General features: G+C 35.1%; 1 protein-coding gene and 1 long non-coding RNA gene across 5 annotated transcripts; both read left to right on the forward strand.

The window, feature by feature from the left end:
* The first annotated feature begins 471 nt into the window (after positions 1 to 471).
* On the forward strand, positions 472 to 1876 carry LOC121793977. 3 transcript variants are annotated; one of them, XR_006049208.1, is made up of 4 exons: positions 472 to 553; positions 952 to 1031; positions 1116 to 1427; positions 1562 to 1876. It is a non-coding gene; the product is annotated as an uncharacterized LOC121793977 (long non-coding RNA). The 3 variants fall into 3 exon arrangements; XR_006049207.1 differs by having other exon boundaries at positions 477 to 553; positions 898 to 1031; XR_006049206.1 differs by lacking the exon at positions 472 to 553 and having other exon boundaries at positions 560 to 1031.
* Positions 1877 to 4885: 3009 nt separating this feature from the next.
* LOC121795196 (NAD-dependent malic enzyme 59 kDa isoform, mitochondrial-like) lies at positions 4886 to 11700 on the forward strand. Of its 2 annotated transcripts, none has more exons than XM_042193662.1 (20): positions 4886 to 5020; positions 5234 to 5375; positions 5909 to 6005; positions 6561 to 6679; positions 6762 to 6929; positions 7007 to 7135; positions 7988 to 8048; positions 8266 to 8369; positions 8450 to 8533; positions 8627 to 8733; positions 8852 to 8945; positions 9149 to 9262; positions 9426 to 9491; positions 10312 to 10384; positions 10475 to 10561; positions 10731 to 10785; positions 10877 to 10948; positions 11076 to 11138; positions 11294 to 11408; positions 11493 to 11700. In XM_042193662.1, exons 2-20 carry the CDS (start codon positions 5244 to 5246, stop codon positions 11562 to 11564), a joined length of 1812 nt encoding a protein of 603 aa, XP_042049596.1. In that variant the 5' UTR covers positions 4886 to 5020; positions 5234 to 5243; the 3' UTR covers positions 11565 to 11700. The 2 variants fall into 2 exon arrangements, with proteins under 2 accessions (XP_042049596.1, XP_042049595.1); XM_042193661.1 differs by having other exon boundaries at positions 4984 to 5126.
* Positions 11701 to 13289: the final 1589 nt, after the last annotated feature.

Raw genomic sequence — 13289 nt, forward strand, 5'->3', positions numbered from 1 at the left:
GGACTCCTCGACTCGGCTAACAAATTTCACGGTTTAGTTGTTTCGATTTTCAGTTGTAATTTCAGTTCATTTTTCATTTGTATTCCTTCTTTTGGGTTGTATTACGCCCGATTATATCTCTTGTAACCCCAGAAATCAACATATGTGACTATATAATTGAGAACAATTACATAAATCAATAAACAAACCTCGTTTAAGTCGTATGGAAGGAGTGATAGCTAAAGTTTGTACTGTACCTACGCGATTATAAGTACCACAAATACAGGTCATAACATTAATATTTGCATTTATAGCATAGGCCATAGTGGATATGTATCTTTCAACCTCCAATTATATAAATAAGTTGACCTCCCGGTCCCCTACAAAAAAATCTTGAGCTGATAAATTTAACAATATTATATTTATAAAAATACTAGTACTAGAATTGCTTTATATAGGTTATATAAGCCACTTTTCTAATTCCACATGCATCAAATCTTTATCTCTTAGGAGTGCATACGCGAGCTACTGCACGGAGGCATTTCTGCACAGGATCATGATGTTGCTGTGAGAGGTAATCAAATACCAAAAGTAGATCGATGATGATTATGATCAACTTCATACTTGCACTCTTCTTTCTCAAAGCTTGAGAAATTTGCAGCCGTTGAATCTGTAGGTATTTGAATGAAAATTTAATTATGCATGGGATTGAAATGATACTATCAAGAGAAACAAGGGATTAAGTAGTAGGAGTATCTGTGATCAGATTTGATGAGAATCTTGCTTTATGTAGCTCTTGATATTTGCGAATGCTGCACCTCAGTTTTTTTAATATAATCTTTTTGACTTACGTTGTTATTTTTGTGTTTCTCAGTTTAAGTTTGTCTTGTGTCTTTTTGCTTTTGCTGGTGTATTTAGGATCGATTTGAAACTTCCATGCCAGAGAAGAGTAACTAACTTACAATAATGTAGGAGATTGACGGCTGGGAATTGATGTTTACACCAATAAATTTTGGTGTGTTTAAATGAGAAAATGAGAGAAGTTGCATCAGGTGCCTTTTTTTTTCCTTCTCATTTTTGCCTATTTATACAAATATACCCAAAGAATTGAGTGACATCTTATAATTTTCCCGCAGTTGAAGGATCAGGTCCCACGTGGAATGAGACCTTCATGTTTGCCATCTCTAAGGATGTTTAGGAAATGAAAATCAGGATAATGGATAAAGACACTCTTAGTGCTGATGAATTTTTTGGTGAAGTCACATATGTAATTTATCTGCTTCTATGTATGTCTGATACTGCAAACTGTTTAATCTTTTTCTTGGATTCTCAGGATTCCTCTTGAGCCGGCATTTGAAGCGGAAAGAGTTCTGACAGCAATGTACAATGTTGTCAAGGATGGGACATTGTGTGGAGGGCTAAATGTCAGCCTCAAGTTCACTCAGCAGGTTTAATATAACTATGTAGTAGTATCACACATTTTTCTTATTAAAGGAAATATGATTCCATTTTCGTTACAAACGAGCTTTTTAGTATGATTCCACCATTATTGAGTCGTCCGTAATGTTCCTTGTTGTTGCAGATAACACGAAGCAGGTGGCTTTGTAGTGAGGATGTGGGAGGGTGGAAGTCATCAGCAGCAATCGATTGATGGCTAAGCAAAGTTTCTGTTTCAGCATCTTGAGCAAGATTCTTGTATTGAATTTCATTTTACCAACTGAATTGTTTATTGAGCACAACAATTTCAGTAAAGTGTTAGAAGTTGTTTGATCTCTTTGGTTGATGTTAATTGTTTGATAGTATAATCTTGCATGATATGTTTTTTTTTTCTTTGAGGATTTGTTGTATGATACATAGATTCTGATTTTGCAAGGAAACACGGGTTTATATTCGCACATTTCTGATTGTCTTTTCAGACACTTTTGGCCAAACAAATGGAACATTTTGAACAACAAGAGGAGAAGTATGCAAGTCATTCTCAAAAACAATCTGTTTTAATACAATTACCAACAAAGAGAAGAGACAATACGAGTACAGGTGGTTATTGGAAAACGAAGGAATTAATAGGCAAAATTGTGTTTTGCTTGTCATTTGGCTTTTCACCTCCATGATCTTATGTTTGGTTTTATGCTCATGATCCTTCAAGTCCATTATTTGGCCTATAAATAGACATAAGCTTTGGGATGGAAACACACTACACATCTACATCTTCATCATCTTTAACTCAAAGTTCTATTGCATTTTTTATTTGGAGCATTAGAACTTTATTTGCTCGATTTACGGAATGCAGCTCAAATTTTTCGGTTTCAAGTGTTTCTACATGTTAGGAAGTAGTCATTTTATCTTTAAGGATAATACATCAATTTGATAGCACTAGTCGGTATGCAATTTGTCTTGTAGAAAGAAGGTTTTTCTCGACTTTACTTACAATTGATTTTTATTATTGTTTGCATTGCAATTTTCATCTTCGTTCTATTTTGTTCATTCAATTAAATTGTAGTAATAGTTAGAGCACCGAGTACACTGACTCATGATTTTTCCCATATTTATACCAATCGCTAGATGAATTGTTGTACTCTTCTAAGACATAATCATGTCAACTGAGGTTACAGGAAACATGAACACCAATTCTGGAATGAAGCAACTAGGAGTTGCACGGTCTTTAGACTACAAAATGGTTAGCTCTTTGAGATCTAGTTTCTTAAGAGTTATGTTTATCGTTAGTCATTAAACAAGCAAGAGACCAAGTCAAAATGAGACTATAAACGACACATGAATGGAGTATCTTATAACTCCTGCCAAAACATTTTTTGATGGTCGCCGTGACTATGGTGGAACGAAGGGAGCATAATTAAAGATTAATGTACCGGGTGAATACAAGTCCTTCAACCCTGATTTGAGATGGTATTATCAATCGTGGTGGAGATCAGATCTGCCATCCTTAAAAAGAATGGATACACAAGAGCATAAGATGCATCCTTTATTTCTGACTTATTCTATCGATTCGAATACGCCGCCGCCAAAAAGTTTCCATCCCTTTCCAATACTTCTTTAACACGCTTTGATTGTGAATTGACTATAATCTGTTTTGGGGTTTTTTTTTTAAATTTTAATAAACTTTGAATCTGTTGAAACCTGCACTTATTTCTGTTGAATACTTGTGAAACCTCCACTTATATTCTTTTTTGGTTGTTTCTAAAATGAAAAAAAGGTGGGTATTAGTAGGAAATTAGTGAATATAGCTTTTCACATTTCTATAGGGAAATAATGGAAATACATCCACGAATTTTGTGGCTAAACAATTACTAAAATGTAAAAAGTGCATATGCTCATAAGTCTTAAGCCACTGCCCACGTAATAATTGGAATATAAATGTCTGAAAGTGACAAACTAATGTTGAACGTTTCCAAGTACTATTTGCAATAAAATAAAAAGGTAAATTGTGAAATTTTACCATCTGATTTTTATCATAATTTTAGAAAAATTATGAAATTTGATTTTATTTTTAATTATTCCACGAAAAAAGAACCCTTCGTATAATATATCGATAATGTTTTTGTATCTAACAATGTCATTTTATTATGAATAGACGACATTATTTAACTTATTAGTGGGAACTAAATGACATTTGGTAATTAAATGGAACATAAAGACTGAAATTTAGTCTTTACACTCAATTCTCTCCTCACTGTCTCTCGATTCTCTCAACTCATCTCTCCAATTTTTCAAACAAACATGGAATTTGCGGAATTTGAATTTGGTTTGGATACCATGTTGGGCAACTTGAGCTCTAGGCTTAAATTTAATATGGCTTGGACTTGCAACAAATCGATCCAAGATAGCACAGAGCAATTTCCTTCTTCCTCGAGATGATGCTGGAAGCAAACGGAAGGGGAGCAGCATAGAAAATTTATATCCAGGTTCATAGCAACTGGTCTCCGGGGAAAATTTATATTACTGTAGTAGTAATATTATTTATTAAAATTTTACGATCACAATATATCATGTAATGAATTCGATAAAGCTGCATGCATGATGCATCTACACTGAACAAACTAAATAAAATTATCACATTTGCTCACCTCGAAGCTCGAACTATTATTAGGTTCTGTTGTATTGATCCCTCAACCTGTTTACTAATATGGAACTCAAATTTATAATTTATGGAATTACTTCTCAAACAATTACACATACTAAAAGGAACTGTAAAATATATCCCAAATGTCGCTCAAGTCAAACTCTTAACCTATTTTCCCTTTAATAAAGGGAACCCAGCGATTAAATAAAACATAACTTAGTTTGGTGGATGAAAATGGTTGATTGTCGATTTTGCAAATATTCCCATTGAATTTGAAATTGTAGTAAATTAATAGTATAACTTTTAAACACTATAGTTACATTACTTATTTGAAATTATAACACCATCCACGTTAAGTAGAACACAATGTTTTTCGAAAGGAGCTATATTCTCTAAATTTTATTTAAAAATATAGTACATTTTTTTAGATGATTCAGGAGAAAACTTTGTACATAAAAATTTACATATAATTCGAAGAAATTTAAAGATTTATAAAAGATTTAAAAAAAAGTTTGATAGAATACTTAAGGCAGATTTTTTTTAAAATATATATCTTGATTGAAAGCGTGTAGAGTAAGTAACTACTATAAAATTGGGAAATTATTTTTGACACAGATTTGAAAATTATTTTTTATGTATTGAAAAAAATGGAATAATATCTTTGAAACAACTGCAATTTTAAGACATAACTAAAATACATTTTTTCCCCCAAAATAACTGGGAATATTGATTCATTGATACCTCCCTAATTAACAAGTGCTACCCTTCGATTGATTACTGGTTGCCGCGTTTGGGCCCACCACCATTTAAATTACGGATTTACCCTTCTACCTCTCCTTGTCGAGCACAATTCATTCTCTGCCCGTTTTCTTCGGGCACATACTGCCTACTTCGCGTCTCAGTCTTCACTCTCAGCAATCACCTCTTTCAACGCAATCTCCTTTTTCAGTCTAGCAAAAAAAGGTGAATTCCAAATTCCGTTATCTATATATGATGCACAAATAAATATATTCATGGTTGTCCGCGCGTGTGTGCACACATGATATTCTGATACAAGTTGACTGAGCCGGTTTGTGTATATATATGTTTGCACGCACACATTTTTGGCAATTTGTGGAGGTGTGGAGAATCAGTTGAGTTATAGTTTGGTTGAATTGCTCCGATTTTTGATTTCAGGAACTTAGGAATGTGGAGAGTGGCGCGATCTGCTGCGTCGAGCCTCCGCCAGTCGCGGCGGCGGATGTCGACGGCGATACCGGGGCCGTGTATTGTACATAAGCGCGGCGCTGATATTCTCCACGATCCTTGGTTTAACAAGGTTTCGTCTTATCCTTTTCCTTTTTGTTTTCTAGCTTGCTATTGATCCTGTCGGTTGGACATGGTCAAATTTGTTATATTTAGCCGCTGACTGTTTCAGTCTTTCAGAGAGTTTTTGCTGACTTTGAGATCTATTTTGATTCGTTTCTTCGTCTTGCATATTTTGTTTTCTTGTTTATGATCATGTTTGAGTTTTTGCCAGCCCTCTCTCTGGAATATTAAATGAATTCAGTTTCATATTTTTGATCTACTCTGTGATTGTAAGCTTTTTTTTTAAGTATGTGGACAAATAAACAGTTGTTTGTAATGTATTCTAAGTTCTGCTGTCATTGGAAAATAATGTATTTGCAGTGAGTTGCTAAAAACCTATGTCACTTGAGACGTTTCTTTGTGACTTTGAGTAGACGTAGTTCATACATTCCTGGTTTAGGAGCATGATCAATCATACAAAGAATGAAAATGAAGAAGTCATATCTGAATTGAAACATTTCCCTAGAGATAAATTATATAACTGTTAAAATTTGAAACAATCAGGACACAGGTTTCCCATTGACAGAAAGAGATAGACTGGGACTACGTGGTCTGCTTCCACCACGAGTGATATCATTTGAGCAGCAATATGACCGTTTCAGTAAGTCGCTAATTATGTGTCTTGACTCTTTTGAATTGGCAAAATATTTATTCATTTGGACTGCTTGTTCTTCATTTCATTTTCTGTTACTGCAGGTGCCTCCAACCAATGCTTCTAAATGAAAGATTAACCGATGTTGTTTTTGTTCTTTTAAATTGGGTCACATTCTTTTATTTTTAGAGGGAGATTAGCTGATTAGGACATAGTCTAGTAGAGAATATTACCCGAACTTTTGTTTTTGTGCATAAGTTCCTTCAACCTTAAATTTAGCATCATTGAAAAGAATTTGGAGTATTACAATATTTACATATGCATTACCCTTTCCAACCATATAGTTTGGGATACATGATAACACTAGGAATTGGCTTTTACTCAATCTAGTAGCTGAATTTAGTTATGTTTTTCTGATATAAGTTGAGTCTGTGCAGGTGTTATTTGTTCATGTATGAAGTTTGGGGTGATTGAATTTTTCATGTAATCTCTGGTTAGGTTTGCTACTTGTTATAGGGGGTTTTGACTTTTTAACTTCTCTTTTCTTCTTTCTGGTATTATTAGTGGAATCATATAGATCCCTGGAAAAAAATACCCAAGGTCAACCAGATAATGTTGTTTCCCTTGCAAAATGGAGAATTTTGAACAGACTCCATGACAGAAATGAAACACTGTACTACCGAGTAAGTTTACTGACCCACAGCTTCTATGGATGATAAAAGTATGTCAAATAGTTAACTTGCTGGTATTCACTCGACCTTGAAGGTACTAATAGACAACATCAAGAACTTTGCTCCGACTATATATACTCCTACAGTAGGATTGGTATGTCAAAACTATTCCGGGTTGTTTCGGCGTCCACGTGGAATGTATTTCAGTGCCAAAGATAAGGGGGAGATGATGTCGATGATCTATAATTGGCCTGCACAGCAGGTATCATGTCAAACTTGGATGTAATCTTTCCTGTATTATTTTTTCAGTAGAGTAACTTTAACATGATTTTTATGCAGGTTGATATGATTGTTCTGACAGATGGTAGTCGTATTCTTGGTCTTGGTGATCTTGGAGTTCAGGGAATAGGTATTCCAATTGGGAAACTTGACATGTATGTTGCCGCTGCTGGTATCAATCCACAAAGAGTATGTCCAACATGCTTCTTGTTTACATATGTAAATGGATGACAGGAGACTTAGTGTTCACATACATAGTACTCCCTTCCTCCCACAATAGAAGTCACTCTTGTTGTGGGCATGAGTTTTAAGAAAAGTAAAGAATAGTGGGTTGGAAAAGTTAGTAGAATATGTGGTCCACTTTTTTATATTGACTTTATAATAAAATATGAGTGAAGTGAGTTAGTGGAATGTGAGACCTACTTATTACTTATGGTAAAAAAGTGAAGTGTGACTCTTATTGTGGGACGGATCAAAATGGGAAAATGTGACTCTTATTGTGGGACGGAGGGGAGTAGTTTATATCATTACATATGCAGAGACACCAAATCCTTAATGAGCATCCATTATGTACGAACCTTTTTTATAGTACTCCCTCCGTCCCAGATAATTTGTCCCATTTTTCCATTTTGGTCCGTCCCACATAATTTGTCTCGTTTCACTTTTTACTATTTTTGGTAGTGGACCTCATATTCCACTAACTCATTCCTACTCTCATTTTATTATAAAAGTAATATATAAAAGTAGGACTCACATTCCACTAACTTTTCCAACTCTATTTTCATTACATTTCTTAAAACCCTGTGCCCGGTCAAAGTGAGACGAATTATCTGGGACGGAGGGAGTATATGTTAGTTAGTGTCCACCTGCATATGCATTTGTGATTTGACAGTACCTTTTAGCTAAAAATATTTGGTTCATGTTACAGAAGTCAGCATATGATATCATTCACAGTATGTTGTCAGAGACTATGCTTTATGATTTTTGGCTGTTATTTGTAGTAGGAGTATTACATTTTTCTTATTTATATTTGCTGTTCAGATATTGCCAGTTATGCTTGATGTAGGCACAAACAATGAGAAGCTACTTGCAGACAAACTTTGTGAGTTGACTTTTGTTAAGCTCACTTATATTTTCTTTGTCATTTAATTATATTTTTTTGCCTGAAGTAATATTATCTTCAATGTGCTCTGCGTCTAAATCTAATTTCTTTACTATGCTTCCAAGCAATTAACTCACTTTTGGAATTGATGCGTCAAGAAAAGTGAAAATTATGTACCTAAAGTTTTATTTTAGTTTACCTGAACATTTTTTTACAGATTTGGGGCTCAGACAACATAGGCTGGAAGGCGATGAATATTTGGCGATTGTTGATGAGTTAATGGAAGCTGTTCATGCACGTTGGCCAAAGGCTATTGTGCAGGTCGTTTTATTCTGAAAATTTTCAAAGATATCCTGGTAGAAATGCATACTTACAATTTATGATTGCAACTAACTACACAGTTTGAGGATTTTCAAATGAAGTGGGCTTTTGAGACACTAGAACGTTACCGCAAGAGGTTTTGCATGTTCAATGATGACGTACAGGTAAACTACTCCACTTTATATAACCACAAGAACAGTAGGTTAATAAAGTGAAGCTTGAACTAATGTTCTTATGCCTGGCTCCAAAAAGTACAGGGAACAGCTGGTGTTGCTTTGGCTGGGCTACTTGGTTCTGTTAGAGCACAAGGACGACCTTTGACGGATTTTGCAGACCAAAAAATCGTCGTGGTTGGGGCTGGAAGGTAGCTTAGGGTCTTTGGTTTAGTGGATCATGCGTCTGTCTATAAACAATGTTCTGAAAAGTATATGGTCTGTTGGCAGTTTTTTCTCTATTTTCTTATCCCAAACTTGACATTGCAGTGCAGGACTTGGTGTTCTCAAGATGGCATTACAGGCTGTTTCTAGAATGGCCGGACCACATGCAGATCCTCATTTTTTCCTTCTTGACAAAGATGTACCGACTCAAATCTCTGAGTTCAAATGTCTCTGGGGGTGAAAATTTATATTAAATTTTTAATGGACTGGTAAAGTAGACTAAGTAGTCGTTACTGGATAGGGAAATAGTACAAAGAAAGAGGGGAGAGTGAATATCTTCATCTGAAGTCTTGTCTAGATGTTTCTGTTTTCTCTTAGAATTTTCACTGTGTACATTTGCAGGGTCTCATAACAAAAGAGAGAAAATGCATTGATCCTGCAGCTACCCCGTTTGCTAAATCTCAAGGCGAGACTAAAGAATTTGGACTTTGCGAGGGTTCTAGTCTGCTTGATGTGGTAAGTATTTTCTTAAAATTCTCTGACCCTTATATTCTCTAGGGAGGAACTGCTGGCTTGTTAAAGCTAGAATACCAAATAACCACTCTTAATGATTTTTACCTTTCACCAGCAGAATTTTATTGCATCGAGATTATAATTTTAGCATTCTAATCATCTGCAGATTAAAAAGGTTAAGCCACACGTGCTTCTTGGTTTATCTGGAGTTGGTGGTGTCTTTAACGAAGAGGTAGATTCACAATTTCTAGAACTTTTTACCTTTGTATTTCATGCACCCTTAGATTGTCTATGTTTTGCACATGCCTGTATGTGTGTGTGTTTACCTGTATCTGAAATGTGGCCGCGATGTTCTCCTCAAGAGACCACTTGGTCACTCTTTCTTTGACAAAATGATCTGAGAACCGATAATGCATCTGCTGTTTAATTACAAGAAAAACTGTAATCGTTACAGGTCATAAATCCTTCTGTTTCACTTGGATCACATTACTTCGTTTTATTCCTTCTGTGACAGATGTAGTATCATTTTGGCTTCAGATGAGCATTCTTCATTTGAAGCAATTTAATTTTTTTAACATTTGCTATTTGGCCTCCCAATACTGACTCATTTTCTGCTTATATATTTTAATGTGATGATACTCTCTCTGTTTCTCCATAGTTGAGTCATTTTTCCATTTTGGGAAGTTCCCTCATAGTTGAGTCATTTCCCTATATAGTAACTTTTTTCTCTTTCGTACTTTACTTTCTCTTACTTTATTCTCTCTACTTTATTCACTTTCTACTTTATTCTCTCTACTTTTTCCCCTCTCTTACTTTTTTATCTATTTATTTAACACATTCAACATCTCTTTCTTAAACTTCATGCCGAAATTTTTTGCCTCAACTATGAAGAAACAGAGGGGTACCTTTTTAATGTTTTTTGTTTGAAAGTGTTGAGCCTATCCTTATCAAAGTTAATTCAGTAGATATTCATTTCCGTTTGTTGTCCTTACTGACTATTTAAATGTTCTAAATGTAATTGAATTGTTTTTATTAATTGATCATGTAATCAGATTCTAAGGGCCATGAAAGAATCAGACTCCACCAAACCGGCTATTTTTGCGATGTCTAATCCTACAGCAAATGGTTTGTTTTTGCTACTTCAATCCCTTTTGAAACTCATAATACCTGATGGGCATGAAGAGATAAACGTTTTATTTGCTTGACGACACACAGCTGAATGTACTGCTGAGGAGGCTTTCAAACATGCTGGCGAAAATATTGTCTTTGCAAGTGGAAGCCCTTTTGATGATGTTGATCTAGGTATTTACTTTTGAAATGTACTTAAAACTCTGAGCTAGTTCCTCAACCCCTTTCAATGATGGTTGAATTAGTTTCTTTCCAGTGTCTTTCGTGGTGGAGGATGGGCTCATAGTAATATCACTATTTATAGTAGTATTTTGATTAGTGCCAATTTGTTCCTTTTTTTCAGGGAATGGGAAGACAGGGCATGTGAATCAAGCAAATAATATGTACCTCTTTCCGGGGTATGTTATTACTATGGCTGACAGGAAATATGCCTCCATCTTTTACTGTTTTGGAGTTATGATTTCTAACTTGGTTGTTCTGCATATGTAGAATTGGCTTGGGAAGTCTTCTCTGTGGTGCTCGTATAATAACCGACGATATGCTGCAAGCAGCTGCAGAGTGGTAAGATTAAGAACTTGGCTGGGCTTGATCTTTATTCACTATCGTGACCCATTTTCTATTACAATGATTGCATATTCACAATGCTGAATCAGAACAAATGTCTTAATAATTGGGGTTGTTCTTGCAGCCTTGCTTCATACATCACAGACGGAGAAATTCAGATGGGCATCCTGTATCCATCCATTGATAGGTATGTAAGTGTATCAAGTTCCTGTCAGTGAGAAGAAATCATTGTTATATTGTGTTGAAGTAATTCAATATGCTACATTCCATGCTCCTCATCCTTTTATCGGTTCACATACCTCTTATTGAACTGTTGCTGAAACTATAGTTTTGTGTGGTCAGTATACGAGATATCACAGCTGAGGTTGGAGCTGCAGTTGTGAGGGCAGCAGTTGCTGAAGGTTTGGCTGATGGACGGGGCGAGGTGGGCCCCAAAGATTTGAAATACATGTCAAAGGTTACTTCATCTTCTAGGCATCTTATTTTCACCTAAAGCTAAAAATAAAATATGTAACGTGGATATAATTTATGTGGGATGCAGGAACAAACAATCAAGTATGTGAAGGAGAACATGTGGTTTCCTGTGTACAGCCCTCTTGTGCACGAAAAGTGACGATGTTCCCTTTCTTTTTAGGTTTTAGGTGATTATTTATGCAGAACTCTGCAGGCCATTGTAAGAAAAGAAACTAGTCTTCAACACGTATCTACTTTTTTATTGACGGCTGAATTATTACACAAACAGACGCACACATCACTGACCTTAGTGCATCGCATGATTCGTATTTTAACTATTCACACACGGGGCATATAATTTTTAAATAATGAATATAAATTTTAATAAAATATAGAAACTAAGAATTAAAAACAATAGAAAGATTTAAAAAAACATAAATGTGATTATAAATAAAACATTTATAATAAATGAAGAATTTACTCATCAATTATAAATGAAATATTTCATATAGTTCCATCAATTTTATACAATTTTAACTTATGATATAAGTGGAGTAAAATAAATGACAAATAAGAGATGTATGACTAATGATCAAAGAGTATGAGTTAGTTAGAATAAGATACACAAATAAAGAACCTGTTATTTGAGAAGAGATTAAAGAGAAAAATTAGAAAACACCAACAAACCAACCAATAGTTCATAAGTTTTGAAAAACTTCTTTGTAAACAACATTAATAGTAGCATCGCTTCTATTATCATCTTCATCTCTACAAACTAAAATCTTGAGACCTCCACGACTCGTAACTCTAGAGATAGCAACATACAATTGTCTATGACTGAAGACTGGTTTTCGTAAAAATAATCCAACATGAGACAGAGATTGACCTTAACTTTTGTTAATGGTCATTGCATACGACACAACCAAAGGAAATTGTCGTCTTTGGAATTTGAATGGCAACCTTGGATCAGATGGTATTAAAGACATTCGGGGAATCAAAACTTTATGACCAACATTATGGCCACCCAATACTTGTCCCTCCAAAACATAATCACCCAAATGTGTAATTACCAGTCTGGTGCCATTACACAATCCATTCGAGTGATCTATATTCCTTAACAACATCACATGAGTACCAACTTTCGACAACAATTCATGATTAGGTGTACCTGAACACTTCAACTTATTCAAAAATTCCACATAATGTATCTCAGCTAAGCCATTTGAGGTTAAATCTGAGTTTGAGATACTATCAGAACTCAAATAAACTCGACCCTGAGACTGATCCAACGCCATCATGAATTGGTTAACCTCATCAACAACCTCTAAAGTAGGAGCAAGTATGGCACGATCATGCAAACAATTACTCAACTCTTCATGATTCATATAGGACGGATATATCGTTGAAACAAATGTTCTAAGAGGATCCCCTGAATTAGACAAAACAATGTCAGAATGAAGATCAATAGTCACTTCACCATCATTTGTACCACCAACAACTCCATCTCCAATAGAAGCAACTGAAGAAGAAAATTCCTTCAATCGTGAAACTTCATCAGAAGATGCAGCACTCAAAAGTCGCATGTTTTTGGTCAACCTCAGAATTGTGCAATTCCTCCAAAGATATAAAGAGTTAATAGCGGCATTCACAACATCTTGCCTACTACCCTTAGGAACAACAGGTAAGATTTGTCTGAAGTCACCACCAAAAACTACTGTTTTTCCGCCAAAGGGTTTGTTTGTACTTAGCTCATCACATACACGCATAATATCTCTGAAAGTCCTATCCACTGCTTCTACGCAATGTTTATGAATCATTGGAGCTTCATCCCATATGATAAGCTTAGCTCTTACAATCAGTTCAGCAAGTGCACTCCCTGGTTTTA

The sequence above is a fragment of the Salvia splendens genome, chromosome 3 (assembly GCF_004379255.2).
Source record: "Salvia splendens isolate huo1 chromosome 3, SspV2, whole genome shotgun sequence".
NCBI classification, from domain to species: domain Eukaryota; kingdom Viridiplantae; phylum Streptophyta; class Magnoliopsida; order Lamiales; family Lamiaceae; genus Salvia; species Salvia splendens.

Excerpts from the sequence above, each read along its gene's own strand:
- LOC121795196 (XM_042193662.1), top strand. The coding sequence starts at position 5,244 with ATGTGGAGAGTGGCGCGATCTGCTGCGTCGAGCCTCCGCCAGTCGCGG. Across the intron at positions 8,734-8,851 it reads GTCGTGGTTGGGGCTGGAAG|TGCAGGACTTGGTGTTCTCA; the intron begins GTAGCTTAGGGT and ends TTGACATTGCAG. Across the intron at positions 11,139-11,293 it reads CTGTATCCATCCATTGATAG|TATACGAGATATCACAGCTG; the intron begins GTATGTAAGTGT and ends TTGTGTGGTCAG.